Below are 21,421 nucleotides of genomic sequence, written 5' to 3' on the forward strand. Positions count from 1 at the left end.
TTGACTGTGTTGATGCATGTTCACACTGTAGCCAATTAAAGGGATTGTCCATACTTTTACATTGATGGCCTATCCTTAGGGGCACTTTGCACACTACGAAATCGCAGCTGCGATGTCGGTGGGGTCAAATTGAAAGTGACACACATCCGGCGTCGCAGTGATATCGTAGTGTGTAATTTTTTTTTTATACGATTAACGAACGCAAAAACGTCCAAATCGTATCATTGGTGTAGTGTCGGTCATTTCCATAATTATGGAAGGACCGATGTTACGATATTGTTGCTCGTTCCTGCGGCAGCACACATCGCTGTGTGTGAAGCCACAGGAGCGAGGAACATCACCTTACCTGCGTCCTGCGGCTCACGCCGGCTATGCGGAAGGACGGAGGTGGGCGGGATGTTTATGTCCCGCTCATCTCCGCCCCTCCGCTTCTATTGGCCACCTGCAGTGTGACGTCGCTTTGACGCTGCACGACCCACCCCCTTAATAAGGAGGCGGTTTGCCAGCCAGAGCGACGTCGCAGGGCAGGTGAGTACATGTGAAGCTGCCATAGAGATAATGTTCGCTACGACAGCTATCACTAGATATCGCACCTGCGACGGGGGCGGGGCCTATCGCGCTCGGCATCGCAAGCATCGGCTTGCGATGTCGTAGTGTGCAAAGTGCCCCTTAGGGCAGGTGATCAATGTCTGATCGGCTGGTGTCCGGCACACGGCACTCCCTCCGATCAATTGTTCCCGATGCCAGAAATATTCAGTTGTGGAGAAGCCCCATCTTCTGATAGTGGACACATACTGCACAACTGCCACCTCTTGAATGGGAGGCGGATGTGCAGTACCCGGCTATGGCCGCTATCAGTTGATGTGACACCTCTGAAACTGAGCATTTCCTGCCGGGAACAGTTGATTGGCGGGTTTGCCGTGTATCAGACCCCGGCTGATCAGACATTGATGACCTACCCTAAGGGGTACTTTGCACACTACGACATCGCAAGCCGATGCTTGTGATGCCGAGCGCGATAGTCCCCGCCCCCGTCGCAGCTGCGATCTCTTGTGATAGCTGCCATAGCGAACATTATCGCTGCGGCAGCTTCACATGCACTCACCTGCCCTGCGACGTCGCTCTGGCCGGCGACCCGCCTCCTTCCTAAGGGGGCGGGTCGTGTGGCGTCCCAGCGACGTCACATGGCAGGTGGCCAATAGAAGCGGAGATGAGAGAAACGTAAACATCCCGCCCACCTTCTTCCTTCCGCATAGGCGGCGTGAGCCTCAGGTAGATGTTCCTCGCTCCTGCGGCTTCACACACAGTGATGTGTGCTGTCGCAGGAACGAGCAACAACATCGTAACATCGGTCCTTCCAAAATTATGGAAATGACCGATGCTACACCGGTGATACGATTTCGACGCTTTTGCGCTCGTTAATCGTATCAAAAACGATTTTACACACTCCGATATCGACAGCGACGCCGGATGTGCATCACTTTTGATTTGACCCCACCGACATCGCACCTGCGATGTCGTAGTGTGCTAAGTACCCCTCAGGATACGCCATCAATAGAAAAGTATGGACAATCCCTTTAACAGACAGAACCTGAGATAAAAACAATATGAGTTTTTTGTGTCTCCTCACTGGAGTGCTGCCTTCCTTCTTGGAGAGGATGGATAAGTGATAGATTAGATGCGGATGGAACATATGTCAGTGCACAGAGGATCCTCTGTGAGATGAGACAGGCACCAGCCATGATCCGTGCCTTGTGATTCCGGCTCTGCAGCACTCGGTAGGAGGAGCGGCCATGGAGGAGGAGCTGGGCATCCTCTGCCCCGGCAGCTGCTGATGCTGAGGTTACCAGTGAGCCGGGCACTCTGGGAGATAAAGTTTGATTTGGGGGCGATCCCGGCAGATGCCCTCCTGCCTGGCACCGTGCAGCTGCTGTATGTAGCTGCTGCTGAGTCACCGCCCGGATCCGTAGGTGATCGTACACACTGCAGCCTCCACCATGATCGCCGCTGCCTTCCTGGTGCTGCTCCGACCGTACAGCATCCAGTGCGCCCTGCTCCTGCTGCTGCTCATGCTGGGCACCGTGGCCACCATCTCCTTCCTATGCTGCTGGCACCGCAAGCTCCAGAAGGGCAGGCACCCGATGAAGACGGTGTTCAGCTACCGGCCCCGGAGCAGAGGTAGGACATGTAAGGCACCATCTTTCCACTATTCGTGTGTGTCATGTGATGTGTTACCTGGCACTGCCAGTCCTGCCCTGCGAGGAGGAGGAGGGCACCCTGTACATGTGGCAGTCCAGCTCATTCCTCTGGATCTCCAACAGGACTGCGGCAGACTTGTCTCCACCCATCCTATGGAAAGCTGGAGATGGGACAGAGCTCATGACAGCAGAGCCCCCCATGCCAGCTGGGCGCAATGCCAGCCATGCCCTACATCTCTTAGTATAGGAAGCTGGAGCTGGGACAGTGCTCATGACAGCAGAGCCTCCCATGCCAGCTGGGTGCCATGCCAGCCATGCTCTTCACTGCTTAGTATAGGAAGCTGGAGCTGGGACAGTGCTCATGACAGCAGAGCCCCCCATGCCAGCTGTGTGCCATGCTAGCGATGCCCTACACCTCTTAGTATAGGAAGCTGGAGCTGGGCAGTGCTCATGACAGCAGAGCCCCCCATGCCAGCTGGGTGCCATGCCAGCCATGCCCTACACATTTTAGTATAGGAAGCTGGAGCTGGGACAGTGCTCATGACAGCAGAGCCCCCCCATGCCAGCTGGGTGCAATGCCAGCCATGCCCTTCACTGCTTAGTATAGGAAGCTGGAGCTGGGACAGTGCTCATGACAGCAGAGCCCCCCATGCCAGCTGGGTGCCATGCCAGCCATGCCCTACACCTCTTAGTATAGGAAGCTGGAGCTGGGACAGTGCTCATGACAGCAGAGCCCCCCATGCCAGCTGGGTGCCATGCCAGCCATGCCCTTCACTGCTTACTATATAGTCTTATACTTGTCTCCCCCCCCCCATCCTATGGAAAGCTGGAGATGGGACAGAGCTCATGACAGCAGAGCCCCCCATGCCAGCTGGGCGCCATGCCAGCCATGCCCTTCACCTCTTAGTATAGGAAGCTGGATCTGGGACAGTGCTCATGATCACAGCAGAGCCCCCCCATGCCAGCTGGGCGCCATGCCAGCCATGCCCTTCACTGCTTACTATATAGTCTTGTAAGAGGATTGTTAGATTGTCCCTATCAAACCTGAAAGGTGACAGTGATTGTGTTTTCTCTCTGCAGATGCCCTCCTGAGGTCCCACCATTTCCGCTCAGAGGTAACTGCACCCCTGCCATGCTGTGTGCCCACCATCCCTGCCCTTGGAGAAACTACTTCTCACATCACTTTACCGTTATCCCATCTCATATGCATCATGGCTACCTGCAACTTTCACATTACTCTGTGGGGATAAAAGTTACAGAAAAATGGCGCATGGCTGCATCTACAGAGAAAGTCCTGGCTTCCAGGAATCTAACAATTGCAAATCCTCTATAGCCAGCTGCTTGGGGAGAAATCCTGTTCAGACTACAGAATGTGGCAGAATATGGTAGAATGCTGCAGAATGTGGCAAAATGCGTAAGAATATGGCAGAATGTGGCAGAAGAATGTGGCAGAATATGGCACAATGTGTCAGAATGTAGCAGAATGCATAAGAATATGGCAGAATGTGGCAGAATGTGGTAGAATGTGGCAGAATGCATAAGAATATGGCAGAATGTGGCAGAATGTGGTAGAATGTGGCAGAATGCATAAGAATATGGCAGAATGTGGCAGAAGAATGTGGCAGAATATGGCACAATGTGTCAGAATGTAGCAGAATGCATAAGAATATGGCAGAATGTGGCAGAATGTGGTAGAATGTGGCAGAATGCATAAGAATATGGCAGAATGTGGCAGAATGTGGCAGAATGCATAAGAATATGGCAGAATGTGGCAGAATGTGGTAGAATGTGGCAGAATGCATAAGAATATGGCAGAATGTGGCAGAATGCATAAGAATATGGCAGAATGTGGCAGAATGTGGCAGAATGCATAAGAATATGGCAGAATGTGGCAGAATGTGGTAGAATGTGGCAGAATGCATAAGAATATGGCAGAATGTGGCAGAATGTGGCAGAATGCATAAGAATATGGCAGAATGTGGCAGAATGTGGCAGAATGCATAAGAATATGGCAGAATGTGGCAGAATGCATAAGAATATGGCAGAATGTGGCAGAATGTAGCTGAATGTGGCAGAATGCATAAGAATATGGCACAATGTGGCAGAATGCATAAGAATATGGCAGAATGTGGCAGAATGTGGCAGAATGCATAAGAATATGGCAGAATGTGGCAGAATGTAGCAGAATGTGGCAGAATATGGTAGAATGCTGCAGAATGTGGCAAAATGTGTAAGAATATGGCAGAATGTGGCAAAATGTGTAAGAATATGGCTGAATGTGGCAGAATGTGGCAGAATGTAGCTGAATGTGGCCGAATGCTTAAGAATATGGCAGAATGTGGCAGAATGCATAAGAATATGGCAGAATGTGGCAGAATGCATAAGAATATGGCAGAATGTGGCAGAATGTAGCTGAATGTGGCCGAATGCTTAAGAATATGGCAGAATGTGGCCGAATGCTTAAGAATATGGCAGAATGTGGCAGAATGCATAAGAATATGGCAGAATGTGGCAGAATGTAGCTGAATGTGGCAGAATGCATAAGAATATGGCAGAATGTGGCAGAATGCATAAGAATATGGCAGAATGTGGCAGAATGTGGCAGAATGCATAAGAATATGGCAGAATGTGGCAGAATGTAGCTGAATGTGGCCGAATGCTTAAGAATATGGCAGAATGTGGCAGAATGCATAAGAATATGGCAGAATGTGGCAGAATGCATAAGAATATGGCAGAATGTGGCAGAATGTAGCTGAATGTGGCCGAATGCTTAAGAATATGGCAGAATGTGGCCGAATGCTTAAGAATATGGCAGAATGTGGCAGAATGTAGCTGAATGTGGCAGAATGCATAAGAATATGGCAGAATGTGGCAGAATGTAGCTGAATGTGGCCGAATGCTTAAGAATATGGCAGAATGTGGCAGAATGCATAAGAATATGGCAGAATGTGGCAGAATGTAGCTGAATGTGGCAGAATGCATAAGAATATGGCAGAATGTGGCAGAATGTGGCAGACTGCATAAATATACGGCACAATGTGTAAAAATCTGGCAGAATGCTGCATAATGCGTGCGGCAGTGACAGAATGCAGAAGAAGAATGTGGCAGAATGCAGCAAAATGTGGCAGAATATGGCAGACTGCATAAATATATGGCAGAATGTGTAAGAATATGGCACAAGAGTGTGGCAAAATGTAGCAGAATGTGGCAGAATATAGTCGAATGTGGCAGGTGACAGCTGGCAGGCAATAGGGAATTCACTGTAATAGAAACATTGCAGTGCTTGGGCCTTTTTGGTATCGATTTCAATACTGTTCTATCAAAGACTCCTCTGTATAAAAATAAATCAAAGTATAAAACAATAAGGTAAAGCAGAGGCCCTGATCCCAGAGCTGTGTCACACTCCCGGCACCGCACCTTCAGCTGCTGCGGAACAGATTTCGGCCAATTCTGTACAGTGAGAAATCTGGAGTGCACGGGGCAAAGGGAACGGAAGGCATGGAAAATCAGGGACACCACAGGGCACATCTGCCGGGAGGTGAAGAAAGCCACTTATTTATCAACTAGAATTTTTGTTCACTATCTGCTTCACCGCTGCAGTCAATCATCATGCTCAGCTGCTTGTGCCATCTATATTGAGTCAATGAGCCAAGTGATTGGCTGCAATGGTGATATCACAACTATAGTGAATGTGACTGCTGCAGCCAATCACCATGCTCAGCTCATTGTACCATCTATATTGAGTTGCTGAACCCACTGATTGGCTGCAATGGTGACGTCACATCTACAGTGAATGTGACCGCTGCATCCAATTACCAGGCTCAGCTGCTTGTGGCATCTATATAAAGTCACTGAGCCAAGTGATTGACTGCAGTGGTGACATCACAACTACAGTGAACGTGACCGCTGCAGCCATTCACCAGGCTCAGATGCTTGTGACATCTATATAGAGTCACTGAGCCAAGTGATTTGCTGCAATGGTGACGTCATAACTACAGTGAACGTGACCGCTGCAGCCAAACACCAGGCTCAGCTGATTGTGACATCTATATTGAGTTGCTGAACCCACTGATTGGCTGCAATGGTGACGTCACATCTACAGTGAATGTGACCGCTGCATCCAATTACCAGGCTCAGCTGCTTGTGGCATCTATATAATGTCACTGAGCCAAGTGATTGACTGCAGTGGTGACATCACAACTACAGTGAACGTGACCGCTGCAGCCATTCACCAGGCTCAGATGCTTGTGACATCTATATAGAGTCACTGAGCCAAGTGATTGGCTGCAATGGTGACGTCATAACTACAGTGAACGTGACCGCTGCAGCCAAACACCAGGCTCAGCTGATTGTGCCATCTATATTGAATCGGTGAGCCAAGTGATTGACTGCAATGGTGACGTCACATGTACAGTGAATATGACCGCTGCAGCAAATCACCAGGCTCAGCTGCTTGTGCCATCTGTACTGAATCGCTGAGCCTGGTGGCAAAGTTGCACCACTAGACCTGGCTATGATAAGTAAAAGATGATTTTATTTTTTTTAATATGGTTAAGCTGTTAGGGTGAAAATTGGAAAACTGGTTTCTTTTTTTTTATCTGATTCCTCATCATTTTCAAGATGTTTATTTCCTGTCATTTATTTTCTATAACTTATACTATGCTATGTCTACATGGCTGCTCGTGCTACAAGAACAATGATCGCTGTTTTATGGTAATAAAATGTTTGCATCCAAAGGCGACGCTTTGTTACAGTGTATCTAATCTACACACAGCAATGATATAATATGTATCATAGCACTAACATATTTCACTGGGCTTTACGAGGCAAGTCTTTGGGAGTCTGTTTGGCGCCATTAGAATCTATTGATTGAGTGATCCAGCAAAGCATCATGGCTTCATTATAAATGGAAAACACAACTCAAACATAGCCGAATACACAATAGTGGCCAAACACAAGATCCCTATTCCCAAGGGCCTAAAGGGGGCTTTACATGCAGCGATATCGCTAGCGAGCGTACCCGCCCCGGTCGTTTGTGTGTCACGGGCAAATCACTGCCCGTGGCGCACAATATCGTTAGGAGCCGTCACACGGACTTACCTGCCTGGTAACATCGCTGTGGCCGGCGAACCGCCTCCTTTCTAAGGGGGCGGCTTGTGCAGCGTCACAGCGGCGTCACTAACTAGACACCCAATAGAAGCGTAGGGGCGGAGATGAGCGGCCGTAAAATCAAGCCCACCTCCTTCCTTCCTCATTGCCGGCGACCGCAGGTAAGCTGTAGTTAGTCATTCCCTGGGTGTCACACGTAGCGATGTGTGCTGCCTCGGGAACGACGAACAACCTGCGTCCTCAACAGTCAACGATTTTTAGAAAATGAACGACATGTCAACGATGGACGATATGGTGAGTATTTTCCATCATTAACGGTCGATCGTTGGTGTCACACGCAACGACGTCGCTATCGATGCCGGATGTGCGTCACAGAATCCGTGACCCCGGCGATAAACGTCGCTGCATGTAGTAGGGCCTTAAAATGCACAAATCTATAGATTGATGGCTGTTATCTGTCCAGGGAACCTGTCAGGATGATTTTATCACTTAAACTAGTGATATGGCTACATGGGCCCTTGTGCAACAAGAACAATGTTAGCTGTTTTGTAGTAATCCTATGTCCCATCACAAGCATCAAAGCAATATGCAAATAAATCAGCCTGGAAGTGCATTGGGGGGTGTCATAATCCCAGAGTGCATCAACACACCCCCAAAGCACTTCCAGGCTGATTTACATGCCTCTTCAAAGCTTGATTTCTCAGCACCAGCACATCAGATTACTACAAGTCAGGTATCATTTCTATTTTTATATTAAAACCTATTCCACCATATCATTAGTTTCAGTTGTATAATATTCCTGACAGATTCCTTTTAAAATGTGTGAAAAGCATTGACCCATCACTGATAGTAAAGAAAACATGTAGCATACAGCCATGTAAGTTATATTATACAATAATGAATCTCATCTAATATATAAAGCTGAATGTGTGTATGTATGTGTGTGTGTGTGTGTGTGTATGTATGTATGTATGTCCAGGATTGGCATCTGCACCGTCGCAGCTACAGCCACAAAATTTTGCACACTCACACGTCTGGACCCCGAGAGCGTCATTGCCTATGTTGTGAGGCGAAATTTTAACCCCGCGCATTCCAATTTACCAATCAATGTTGCCCCTATCTACATAATGGGGAAAAAGGGAAACGAAAAGTGTATCCGCACCGTCGCATTTACAATCACGAAATTTTACACAGACACCTCATGTGACCCAGGGAACGTCGTAGACTATGTTTTGACAGGAAAATGTAACCCCGCGCTTTAGTTACTCTCCAAAAAACATACCTCCAATAAAGTAAATGGAGCCTGGAACTACAGGTTATTAGTAGGAGCTGTGATTGGTTGTTATAGGAACAAAAGACATTCATAGTATAAGAAACTTATATGTGAGGTAATAAGATGTCGGTGGGGAGACGAATAGAGAGAGACAGACAGAGACAGACACAGACAGACAGAGACAGACAGGGAAAGAGACAGAGAGATAGAGACAGACAGGGAAAGAGACAGACAGAGACAGACGGTGAAAGAGACAGACGAGGAAAGAGACAGACCTGGAAAGAGACAGACCTGGAAAGAGACAGACGGGGAAAGAGACAGATGGGGAAAGACACAGACAGGGACAGAGACAGTCAGACAGGGAAGGAGGAGACAACCAGAGAGACAGACAAAGATAGATGGGGAAAGACACAGACCTAGATAGAGACAAACGGGGAAAGAGACAGAGAAATAGAGACAGACAAGGAAAGAGACAGACAGAGACAGGCAGACAGGGAAAGAGACAGACAGGAAAAGACACAGACAAAGAGATGGGGAGACAGACTGGGAAAGAGACAGACCTGGGAAAGAGACAGACCTAGAAAGAGACAGATGGGGAAAGAAACAGAGAGATAGAGACAGACAAAAAAAGAGACAAACAGAGACAGGCAGACGGGGAAAGATACAGACGGGGAAAGAGACAGACAGGAAAAGACACAGACAAAGAAACGGGGAGACAGACGGAAAGAGACAGACCTGGGAAAGAGACAGACCTAGAAAGAGACAGATGGGGAAAGAAACAGAGAGATAGAGACAGACAAAAAAAGAGACAAACAGAGACAGGCAGACGGGGAAAGATACAGACGGGGAAAGAGACAGACAGGAAAAGACACAGACAAAGAGACGGGGAGACAGACTGGGAAAGAGACAGACCTGGGAAAGAGACAGACCTAGAAAGAGACAGATGGGGAAAGAAACAGAGAGATAGAGACAGACAAAAAAAGAGACAAACAGAGACAGGCAGACGGGGAAAGATACAGACGGGGAAAGAGACACACACCTGGAAAGAGACAGACGGAGCACATTACTTGGCCAATTTAGTTAAATCTGTGTGGAATATCTGTGGTGTTGAAATATATGTTGTGAAATGCTTCTATTAGCTTAGTTTTTGCCTTTTAATAATTACATTTCTATCTATTTGTTTTGTGGTTTTTGTGTGCAGAATACATTTTTGTTAATACATTCTATTTTGTTAACAGTTATTAACCCGGGCGAAGCCGGGTAGTACAGCTAGTTAATAATAAAACTCATTTATGAGTTCAGATTTAATAAAAAAAAAAGACTTTAAAACATCCTTGCTTATGTAAAATCCTGTAGCCCCAGGGCCCGCTTTATTATTACATTTGTGCATTTTTTGTCTAGTTTTTTAGGTTTTCAGCCTGATTTTAACTATTCCAAATTCTTCTATGGGTTCTAACACTCTTTAAAAGCTATTTTATATGTGTAGGACGGGTTATTTGTGGCTGTTTTTATCAATCATGCCGATTAAAAAAATAAAAATAACAAAAATAAATAACATAAACATGAATTTTATATATATATTGTGAGACTGTGACCGGGGTTATCTATGACGGCCGGTATGTCTCGCCCCGGTTGTGCTCACTCCATGATAGAAAGTAAATCCACTCTAGGGTTAATACTGTTTCCCTACAGGCTGAAGGAAGGGTTAAATGGAAACAGGAACGAGGGCAGGTGTGCCGGGTGTGAAGGAGTGAACAGAACTCCCTGAGTCCTCTGCTGGAGAGGCACATGTATATTGCTGTGGACTTTTGTTTGGACATTAAACCGTGTGCTGTGAACCTTAATGCCTGGATCCCGTGTCTTCTGCTGCGCAGCCGACCGTGCTACCTCACATATGGTGGAGAATCGGCGGGCATGACAGCCGGTGAGGTGAAGCATCCATCCCTGGTGACCCAGTAGCACATGTCCTGGATTCGAGCGGTTATACTACAGCCCAAACCCGGCGACGCCATGGAGGACATACTAAAGCAGCAGCAACAGACTAATGCACAGCTGCAAGAGGCTAATGCACAGCAGCAACAGACCAATGCACACCTGCTCCGGGCGTTGGAACGTCAGCAGCAATCCTTGCAAATGCAGGACAAAAGGCACCAAGAACAGCTGGTTCAGGCCAATACACGTCAGCAGCAAGCCTTGCAATTGCAGGAACAAAGACATCAAGAACAGATGATTCTCCTGGCCAAGTCGATCCGTGCCGGACCGGCAGCAACAACCCCGGGGCCGGGTGACGATGGCAGCGTCCGGAAAGCGGTGAGACAAGCGTTGCAAAAGATGACCCCGGGGGATGATGTGGAAGCGTTCCTGGCGGTGTTTGAGCGGGTGGCCGAGCGGGAAAAGCTGCCGACCCCCCAGTGGGCTGAGGTATTGTCGCCCTATCTGACAGGGGAACCCCAAAAAGCGTACCTGGACCTCTGTACCGAGGACGCCATTGACTATGTGACCCTGAAAGCCGAAATACTGGCTCGGTTGGGGGTGAATACCTATGTACGGGCTCAGCGGGTAAATCAGTGGTTCTATGAGGAAGCCAAACCCGTACGCTCCCAGGCCTATGACTTGTTGCATCTTGTAAAAAAGTGGTTGCAGCCTGACACTCTGAGCCCGGCGCAAATGGTGGAAAGGGTAGTAGTGGATCGTTTTGTGTGCACTTTACCCGTCACCGTTCAACGGTGGGTAGGACAGGGTGACCCGAGTACCCTGGACCAATTAGTGTCCCTGGTAGAGCGGCATGTGGCTACGCAGGACTTGATACGGGACACTGAGACTTTGCGTACCGCCCGTCGGTCCGGCCCCTCAAAGCCCCCCCATTTCGCTCTTAAGCAGGATTTACTCTACCGGGTAGATGAAATACGGGGCGTAGGGGTAGAGCAGTTGGTGGTGCCCCAGCCGCATCGCCGGCGAGTCCTCGGCTTGGCTCATAAACACCTGATGAGTGGCCACCTAGGGGTCAAGAAAACGCAGGAGCGAATATTGCAAAGGTTCTATTGGCCCGGGGTCTTTGGGGAGGTAAAACGGTTCTGCGAAACCTGCCCGGAGTGTCAGCTTACCGCACCCCTGACCCATTTTCACAGTCCGTTGGTACCGTTACCCATTATAGAAGTCCCTTTTGAACGGATAGGGATGGATCTGGTGGGGCCCCTCGTAAAGTCCGCTCGAGGGCACCAACATATCTTAGTGATCGTTGACTATGCCACCCGGTATCCTGAGGCGATACCTCTCAGACATACTGCAGCAAAGCTTATAGCTCGGGAGTTGTTTGCTGTGTTCTGCCGGGTGGGGTTGCCCAAGGAGATCCTTACGGATCAGGGGACCCCATTCATGTCTAAAGTGACCAAAGAGCTATGCCGGCTACTCCAGATCAAGCAGTTGCGTACGTCTGTGTATCATCCTCAAACGGACGGTTTAGTCGAGCGTTTCAATAAAACCCTGAAAACCATGCTCAAAAGGGTGATTTCAAAAGACGGGAAAGACTGGGATATGATGCTTCCCTATTTGATGTTTGCCATCCGTGAGGTGCCACAGGCATCCACGGGGTTTTCGCCTTTTGAATTGTTATACGGGCGACATCCCCGGGGATTGTTGGACCTGGCAAAGGAAACATGGGAGCAAGAGCCCACCCCCCATAAAAGTGTGATTGAACACATTTTAGGAATGCAGAACCGCATAAGCGCGGTCATGCCAATTGTGAAGGAGCATTTACAGGAGGCTCAGGCCGCGCAAAGCGGCCGCTACAATAGACAAGCCACCGTGCGGACCTTTAAACCCGGGGATCGGGTGTTGGTATTAATCCCCACGGCGGAGAGTAAATTCCTGGCTCAGTGGCAAGGCCCCTACGAGAAAAAGGAAAGAGTCGGGGTGGTTAACTATAAAGTATTGCAGCCCGGTAGGCGGAAACCTGAACAAATATACCATGTCAACCTATTAAAACCTTGGCAGGAACGGGAAAGCCTGATGGCTGTTTTTTCCCCATCTCCCTCCTCTTCGGGTCGTTCACCTCCGGCTCCAGCGACCTCCGGAGAGGATGAACCGGAAGTAAGGATTGGAGAAGCCCTCACCAAGACTCAGAGGCGAGAGGCCAGACGGTTGGTTCAGCAGAACCCCGATGTCTTCTCCGAGCTGCCCGGTAGGACCAGTCTGATACGACATGATATTGTCACCGAGCCCCACCTGAAGGTACGCCTGCAGTCATACCGGGTACCGGAGGCTCGACGACAAGCCATATCGGAGGAAGTAAAGACAATGTTACGCCTGGGGGTCATCGAAAAATCCCGGAGTGAATGGGCTAGTCCGATTGTCCTAATACCAAAACCCGATGGCTCCTTAAGGTTCTGCAATGACTTTAGGAGATTGAACGAAATATCCAAGTTCGATCTCTACCCCATGCCCCGGGTGGATGAGCTGATTGATAGGTTGGGACAGGCGTGATATTTTACCACGCACGACCTGACCAAGGGGTACTGGCAGGTGCCACTGACGGAGTCCGCCAAGGAGAAAACCGCTTTTGTTACGCCGGAGGGTCTCTTCCACTATGTTGTCTTGCCTTTTGGGTTACATGGCGCTCCGGCCACGTTCCAGAGGTTGATGGACCACAAGGCGTATGCATCAGCGTACCTTGATGACATCATTATTTACAGCTCCGATTGGCAGACCCACTTGGAACAGGTACAAGCGGTGGTGGACGCGCTTCGAACAGCCGGATTGACAGCCAATCCCAAGAAATGTGCGTTGGGACTCACGGAAGCCCGCTACTTGGGCTACGTGATAGGCCAAGGAGTGATTAAGCCCCAAATTAACAAGGTTGAGGCGATCCAGAAGTGGCCTAGACCCCTGACCACGAAGCAGGTTAGGGCCTTCCTGGGTATCGTGGGGTACTACAGGAGGTTTGTAAAGGATTTTGTGGGACTATCAGCCCCCTTGACGGACCTTCTCAAAGGCAAGAAGTCCGTCATGGTGCGCTGGACTCCGCAGGCCGAGGACTCCTTCCGGGCTCTGAAGGGGGTCCTGTGCGGACAGCCCGTTCTTGTACACCCTGATTTCCGGAAGGAGTTCATAGTACAGACTGACGCCTCAGAGGTCGGCCTGGGGGCAGTTTTGTCTAAGGTGGTTCAGGGGGAGCAACACCCCGTCACCTTCTTAAGTAGGAAGCTCACCCCTCCTATTATAGCATAGTGGAGAAGGAGTGCCTGGCGATCAAGTGGGCCTTGGAGTCCCTACGCTATTACCTGCTGGGATGGCAGTTTCGCTTGGTGACGGATCACTCTCCACTGGTCTGGATGAGGTCCGCCAAGGAACGGAATGCCCGGGTTACCCGGTGGTTCCTTTCTCTGCAGAACTTCCGGTTTACGGTTGAACATAGGGCCGGTGGGTTGCAGGGCAACGCCGATGCCTTGTCCCGCGGCCCGTGTTTGATGGCGGGAGTTCAACCCCGCACGCTTGAACTGAGCGGGGGGGTATGTGAGACTGTGACCGGGGTTATCTATGACGGCCGGTATGTCTCGCCCCGGTTGTGCTCACTCCATGATAGAAAGTAAATCCACTCTAGGGTTAATACTGTTTCCCTACAGGCTGAAGGAAGGGTTAAATGGAAACAGGAACGAGGGCAGGTGTGCCGGGTGTGAGGGAGTGAACAGAACTCCCTGAGTCCTCTGCTGGAGAGGCACATGTATATTGCTGTGATCTTTTGTTTGGACATTAAACCGTGTGCTGTGAACCTTAATGCCTGGATCCCGTGTCTTCTGCTGCGCAGCCGACCGTGCTACCTCACAATATATATATATATATATATATATATATATATATATAGTACAGACCAAGAGTTTGGACACACCTTCTCATTCAAAAAGTTCTCTTTATTTTCATGACTCTGAAAATTGTAGATTCACATTGAAGGCATCAAAACTTTGAATTAACACATGTGGAATGAACTACTTAACAAAAAAGTATGAAACAACTGACAATATGTCTTATATTCTGGGTTCTTCAAAGTAGCCACCTTTTGCTTTGATTACTGCTTTGCACACTCTTGGCATTCTCTTGATGAGCTTCAAGAGGTAGACACCGGAAATGGTTTTCCAACAGTCTTGAGGGAGTTACCAGAGATGCTTAGCACTTGTTGGCCCTTTTGCCTTCACTCTGTGGTCCAGCTCACCCCAAACCATCTCAATTGGGTTCAGGTCTGGTAATTGTGGAGGCGAGGTCATCTTGCATAGCACCCCATCACTCTCCTTCTTAGTCAAATAGCCCTTACACAGCCTGGAGGTGTGTTTGGTGTCATTGTCCTGTTGAAAAATAAATGATGGTCCAACTAAACGCAAACCGGATGGAATAGCATGCCGCTGCAAGATGCTGTGCTAGCCATGCTGGTTCAGTATGCCTTCAATTTTGAATAAATCCCCAACAGTGTCACCAGCAAAGGACCCCCACACCATGACACCTCCTCCTCCATGCTTCACGGAGGGAACCAGGCATGTAGAGTCCATCCATTTATTTTTTCTGCGTCGCACAAAGACACGGTGGTTGGATCCAAAGATCTCAAATTTGGACTCATCAGACCAAAGCACAGATTTCCACTGGTCTAATGTCCATTCCTTGAGTTCTTTAGCCCAAACAAGTCTCTTTTGCTTGTTGCCTGTCCTTATCAGTGGTTTCCTAGTAGCTATTTTACCATGAAGGCCTGCTGCACAAAGTTTCCTCTTAACTTTTGTTCTAGAGATGTGTCTGCTGCTAGAGCTCTGTGTGGCATTGACCTGGTCTCTAATCTGAGCTGCTGGTAACCTGCGATTTCTGAGGCTGGTGACTCGGATAAACTTATCCTCCGCAGCAGAGGTGACTCTTGGTCTTCCTTTCCTGGGGCGGTCCTTATGATGTGAGCCAGTTTCTTTGTAGCGTTTGATGGTTTTTGCCACTGCACTTGGACACTTTCAAAGTTTTCCCAATTTTTCGAACTGACTGACCTTCATTTCTTAAAGTAATGATGGCCACTCGTTTTTCTTTACTTAGCTGCTTTTTTCTTGCCATAATACAATTTCTAACAGTCTATTCAGTAGGACTATCAGCTGTGTATCCACCAGACTTCTGCACAACACAACTGATGGTTCCAACCCCATTTATAAGGCAAGAAATCCCACTTATTGAACCTGACAAGGCACACCTGTGAAGCGAAAACCATTTCCGGTGACTACCCCTTGAAGCTCATCAAGAGAATGCCAAGGGTGTGCAAAGCAGTAATCAAAGCAAAAGGTGGCTACTTTGAAGAACCTAGAATATAAGACATATTTTCAGTTGTTTCACAATTTTTTCTTAAGTATTTCATTCCACATGTGTTAATTCATAGTTTTGATGCCTTCAATGTGAATCTACAATTTTCAGAGTCATGAAAATAAAGAATACTGTTTGAATGAGAAAGTGTGTCTAAACCTTTGGTCTGTACTGTATGTATGTATGTATGTATGTATGTATGTATGTATGTATGTGTGTGCGTATATATATATATATATATATATATATATATGTATATATATATATATATATATATATACATATATACAGTGCAGAAAAGATAGAAGGCAACAATAAAAAGCATTTTTAATTTTGCACAAAAATCCTGAACAATGTGCGAAATTGACGCTAAAAAGGTTCAATGAATGCTAGAACACAAAAAAGAAAAGTGGCTTAAAAAAAAAATGCACAGATGATCCATCCGGCCATAAGCCTGCTAGAAAAGCTGACAGCTTGAGTATATTGGTAACAATTACACTAATACTTCGTGAACTTAAAGGGATTGTCCATTTTCAAGATAAAGGTGTAAAATAAGCATTATTTCCATGTTGAATCCCTTATCACACCACCTTATCTATATAGATTCCATTCTACAATATCACCATGTTATCACTTACAGAGGTAGATATGTAGCAAAGAAGTGCTTAGTTCATAAAATAGTTATTCATAGAAAATTCATTGAATTGATAATGAAAAATATATATAGCAAATATAGCAAATATATATATATAGCATTATATAAAAATATCCAATAAAGTACACCAAGTATGCAAAAAGTGATTTCAAAGTGTAAAAGGAAAGCTACATACTATGGCATAAAAGTATGTCTCCCTAATAGGCTTGTAATGGATGAGCCCTTTCTGATGCGTCCACTTAAGAGACCACACAGGGACAAAAGGTAAACCATCAATATAATAGGACAGTGTCAAACTACCCAGATCACCTTAGAAGTTTGCACCTGATGCACGTTTCGCCATCGCTTCATCAGGGGGCAGATTATTTTTTTTTACAGGGCTGCAGTGGTGATGTTATCTACAACATATGACCCTATCTACAGTCACTGACCTCAGCCGTCTGGTGATTTATATCATGGTACAACCGCTGGGGCCAGAGATTGGCTTCAGTGTTTGTGTGCTGTCTCCCTTTAAACCAAGATTGGAGGGGAGCAGGTAGAGGGAGCACCGGAGCAGGGGTTCAGCAGCTAAGTGTTGCTGATTTTGGTTACCGTAAAGCAATACCTTTATGAAAATGGACATCTTTTTTAACCTTGTATATGTACTTCTAAGGCTAGGTTCACATTTCCGTCAATTTGTATCAGTCACAATCCGCGGCTCTGGTAAACAACGGAATCCGTTTGGCGGATTCCGTTGTTCCCATAGACTTGTATGAGCGGCAGATTGTGACTGATGACGCTGCATTGCATCCTCCGCCCGACTGATCAGTCGTGGAACGACTGACCGTCGGGCAGCAGGAACGCAGCATGTAACATTTTTCGAGCAGCGCAGTCCGTAGAATTTCGCTGCGCATGCTCTTTCTGGCTCCCTGCACACGTAACCAGGGTACACATCGGGTAACCAAGCAAAGCGCTTTGGTTTGTTACCCGATATTTACCCTGGCTGCGTGTGCAAGGAGCCAGCGCTAAGCGGTGTACGCTGGTAACCAAGGTAAATATCGGGTAATCAAGCAAAGTGCTTTGCTTAGTTACCCGATATTTACCCTGGCTATGTGTGCAGGGAGCCCGACACTTCCCCACTCGGCTCCACCCCCTCCCGCACTCCGCATGTACACACGTACAGACACACACACACACACACACTCACCTGTCCCCAGCCATGCAGTCTCTGGCACTGACGTCCTCAGCGCCATGGCCCCGCTTGGCTCCACCCACCCCGCACTCCTCCCCCCGCACACATTCTCGGCGTCCGAACAATCAGCTGATCACCCGGCAGCCGGCTGCTGTGAGCGATCAGCTGGTCACCCGGCGGCCGGCTGCTGTGAGCGATCAGCTGATCGCTCTCATTAGCTGGCTGCCGGGAGATCATCTGTTCGCTCTCAAAAGCCGGCCGGCTATTGTGAACGATCAGTTGATCGTTCTCTCTTTTACAACGGAGTCCGACAATGAATTCAATTCTTGTCATCCGTTGTACAACGCATCAGTCACAAGCATCAAGCAACGCATGTGACTGATGCAAAACAACGGAAATATGAACCTAGCCTAAATTGTAGCAAAGAGATTACAATTTCTGTATTTAGCTCCCTGAAATAAAAAAAAAAAAGAATTCAGTGGAACAGATGCCTTCTGACAGGTGTGAACATACGCAAATGAGTGCAGGAGCAATCAGCATAATTAGTACTGCAGCTGTGTATTGTGTAATCTGTATCTGCACTGCATAAAAATTACACGAAGTGTATATGGTATAATCAGTACTGAGACATGTACAGTATAATGATTACAGGAGGCATGTACGGTATAATGAGTACAAACAGCGTGATGGTACAGGAAACGCGTCTGGTATAATCTATACAGGAGACGTGTTTGGTGTAATCAGTACAGGAGACGTGTTTGGTGTAATCGGTACACGAAACGCGTCTGGTATAATCAATACAGGAGACGTGTTTGGTGTAATCGGTACAGGAGACGTGTTTGGTGTAATCGGTACAGGAGACGTGTTTGGTGTAATCGGTACAGGAGACGTGTTTGGTGTAATCGGTACAGGAGACGTGTTTGGTGTAATCGGTACAGGAGACGTGTTTGGTGTAATCGGTACAGGAGACGTGTTTGGTATAATCGGTACAGGAGACGTGTTTGGTGTAATCGGTACAGGAGACGTGTTTGGTATAATCGGTACAGGAGATGTGTTTGGTGTAATCGGTACAGGAGACGTGTTTGGTGTAATCGGTACAGGAGACGTGTGCGGTATAATCGGTACAGGAGACGTGTTTGGTGTAATCGGTACAGGAGACGTGTTTCGTATAATCGGTACAAGAGACATGTTTGGTGTAATCGGTACAGGAGACGTGTTTGGTGTAATCGGTACAGGAGACGTGTTTGGTGTAATCGGTACAGGAGACGTGTTTGGCGTAATCGGTACAGGAGACGTGTTTGGTGTAATCGGTACAGGAGAAGTGTTTGGTATAATCGGTACAGGAGACGTGTTTGGTGTAATCGGTACAGGAGACGTGTTTGGTGTAATTGGTACAGGAGACGTGTTTGGTGTAATCGGTACAGGAGACGTGTTTGGTGTAATCAGTACAGGAGACATGTTTGGTGTAATCGGTACAGGAGACGTGTTTGGTATAATCGGTACAGGAGATGTGTTTGGTGTAATCGGTACAGGAGACGTGTTTGGTATAATCGGTACAGGAGATGTGTTTGGTGTAATCGGTACAGGAGACGTGTTTGGTGTAATCGGTACAGGAGACGTGTTTGGTGTAATCGGTACAGGAGACGTGTTTGGTGTAATCAGTACAGGAGACGTGTTTGGTGTAATCGGTACAGGAGACGTGTTTGGTGTAATCGGTACAGGAGACGTGTTTGGTGTAATCGGTACAGGAGACGTGTTTGGTGTAATCCGTACAGGAGACGTGTTTGGTGTAATCGGTACAGGAGACGTGCGCAGTATAATCAGTACAGGAGACGTGCGCAGTATAATCAGAACAGGAGACGTGCGCAGTATAATCAGTACAGGACACGTGTGCAGTATAATCAGTACAGGAGACATGTGCAGTATAATCAGTACAGGAGACGTGTGCAGTATAATCAGTACAGGAGACGTGTGCAGTATAATCAGTACAGGACACGTGTGCAGTATAATCAGTACAGGAGACATGTGCAGTATAATCAGTACAGGAGACGTGTGCAGTATAATCAGTACAGGAGACGTGTGCAGTATAATCAGTACAGGAGACGTGTGCAGGATAATCAGTACAGGAGACGTGTGCAGCATAATCAGTACAGGAGACGTGTGCAGCATAATCAGTACAGGAGACGTGTGCAGCATAATCAGTACAGGAGACGTGTGCAGTATAATCAGTACAGGAGACGTGTGCAGTATAATCAGTACAGGAGACGTGTGCAGTATAATCAGTACAGGTGACATGTGCAGTATAATCAGTACAGGAGACGTGTGCAGTATAATCAGTACAGGAGACGTGTGCAGCATAATCAGTACAGGAGACGTGTGCAGTATAATCAGTACAGGAGACCTGTGCAGTATAATCAGTACAGGAGACGTGTGCAGTATAATCAGTACAGGACACGTGTGCAGTATAATCAGTACAGGAGACCTGTGCAGTATAATCAGTACAGGAGACTTGTGCAGTATAATCAGTACAGGAGACGTGTGCAGTATAATCAGTACAGGTGACATGAGCAGTATAATCAGTGCAGTATAATCAGTACAGGAGACATGTGCAGTATAATCAGTACAGGAGACGTGTGCAGTATAATCAGTACAGGAGACGTGTGCAGTATAATCAGTACAGGAGACGTGTGCAGTATAATCAGTACAGGAGACTTGTGCAGTATAATCAGTACAGGAGACGTGTGCAGTATAATCAGTACAGGAGACGTGTGCAGTATAATCAGTAGAGGAGATGTGTGCAGTATAATCAGTGCAGTATAATCAGTACAGGAGACATGTGCAGTATAATCAGTACAGGAGACGTGTGCAGTATAATCAGTACAGGAGACGTGTGCAGCATAATCAGTACAGGAGACGTGTGCAGTATAATCAGTACAGGAGACTTGTGCAGTATAATCAGTACAGGAGACGTGTGCAGTATAATCAGTACAGGTGACATGTGCAGTATAATCAGTGCAGTATAATCAGTACAGGAGACGTGCGCAGTATAATCAGTACAGGAGACGTGTGCAGTATAATCAGTACAGGAGACGTGTACAGTATAATCAGTACAGGAGACGTGTGCAGTATAATCAGTACAGGAGACGTGTGCAGTATAATCAGTACAGGAGACATGTGCAGTATAATCAGTACAGGTGACATGTGCAGTATAATCAGTGCAGTATAATCAGTACAGGAGACATGTGCAGTATAATCAGTACAGGAGACGTGTGCAGTATAATCAGTACAGGAGACGTGTGCAGTATAATCAGTACAGGAGATGTGTGCAGTATAATCAGTACAGGAGACGTGTGCAGTATAATCAGTACAGGAGACGTGCAGTATAATCAGTGCAGTATAATCAGTACAGGAGACATGTGCAGTATAATCAGAACAGGAGACGTGTGCAGTATAATCAGTACAGGAGATGTGTGCAGTATAATCAGTACAGGAGATGTGTGCAGCATAATCAGTACAGGAGACGTGTGCAGTATAATCAGTACAGGAGACTTGTGCAGTATAATCAGTACAGGAGACGTGTGCAGTATAATCAGTACAGGTGGCATGTGCAGTATAATCAGTGCAGTATAATCAGTACAGGAGACATGTGCAGTATAATCAGTACAGGAGACGTGTGCAGTATAATCAGTACAGGAGACGTG

The 21,421-nt window shown here is 47.4% G+C and overlaps 1 protein-coding gene across 19 annotated transcripts in view; it reads left to right on the top strand.

Moving 5' to 3' along the window:
* The first annotated feature begins 1,784 nt into the window (after positions 1–1,784).
* The window catches only part of DST (dystonin), an 879,552-nt gene continuing 859,915 nt past the window's right edge, over positions 1,785–21,421 (top strand). For 7 of the 19 annotated variants that reach the window (XM_075340278.1, XM_075340273.1, XM_075340279.1 and 4 more), the window contains exons 1-2: positions 1,809–2,187; positions 3,279–3,313. In XM_075340278.1, coding sequence (XP_075196393.1) covers positions 1,998–2,187; positions 3,279–3,313 — 225 coding nt within the window. In that variant the 5' untranslated portion in view covers positions 1,809–1,997. Of the gene's footprint in view, positions 2,188–3,278; positions 3,314–21,421 lie in introns of all 19 variants that reach the window. The other 12 variants (XM_075340289.1, XM_075340274.1, XM_075340277.1 and 9 more) reach the window with 7 other exon arrangements.

The sequence above is a fragment of the Anomaloglossus baeobatrachus genome, chromosome 3 (genome assembly GCF_048569485.1).
Source record: "Anomaloglossus baeobatrachus isolate aAnoBae1 chromosome 3, aAnoBae1.hap1, whole genome shotgun sequence".
Classification (NCBI taxonomy): Eukaryota; Metazoa; Chordata; class Amphibia; order Anura; family Aromobatidae; genus Anomaloglossus; species Anomaloglossus baeobatrachus.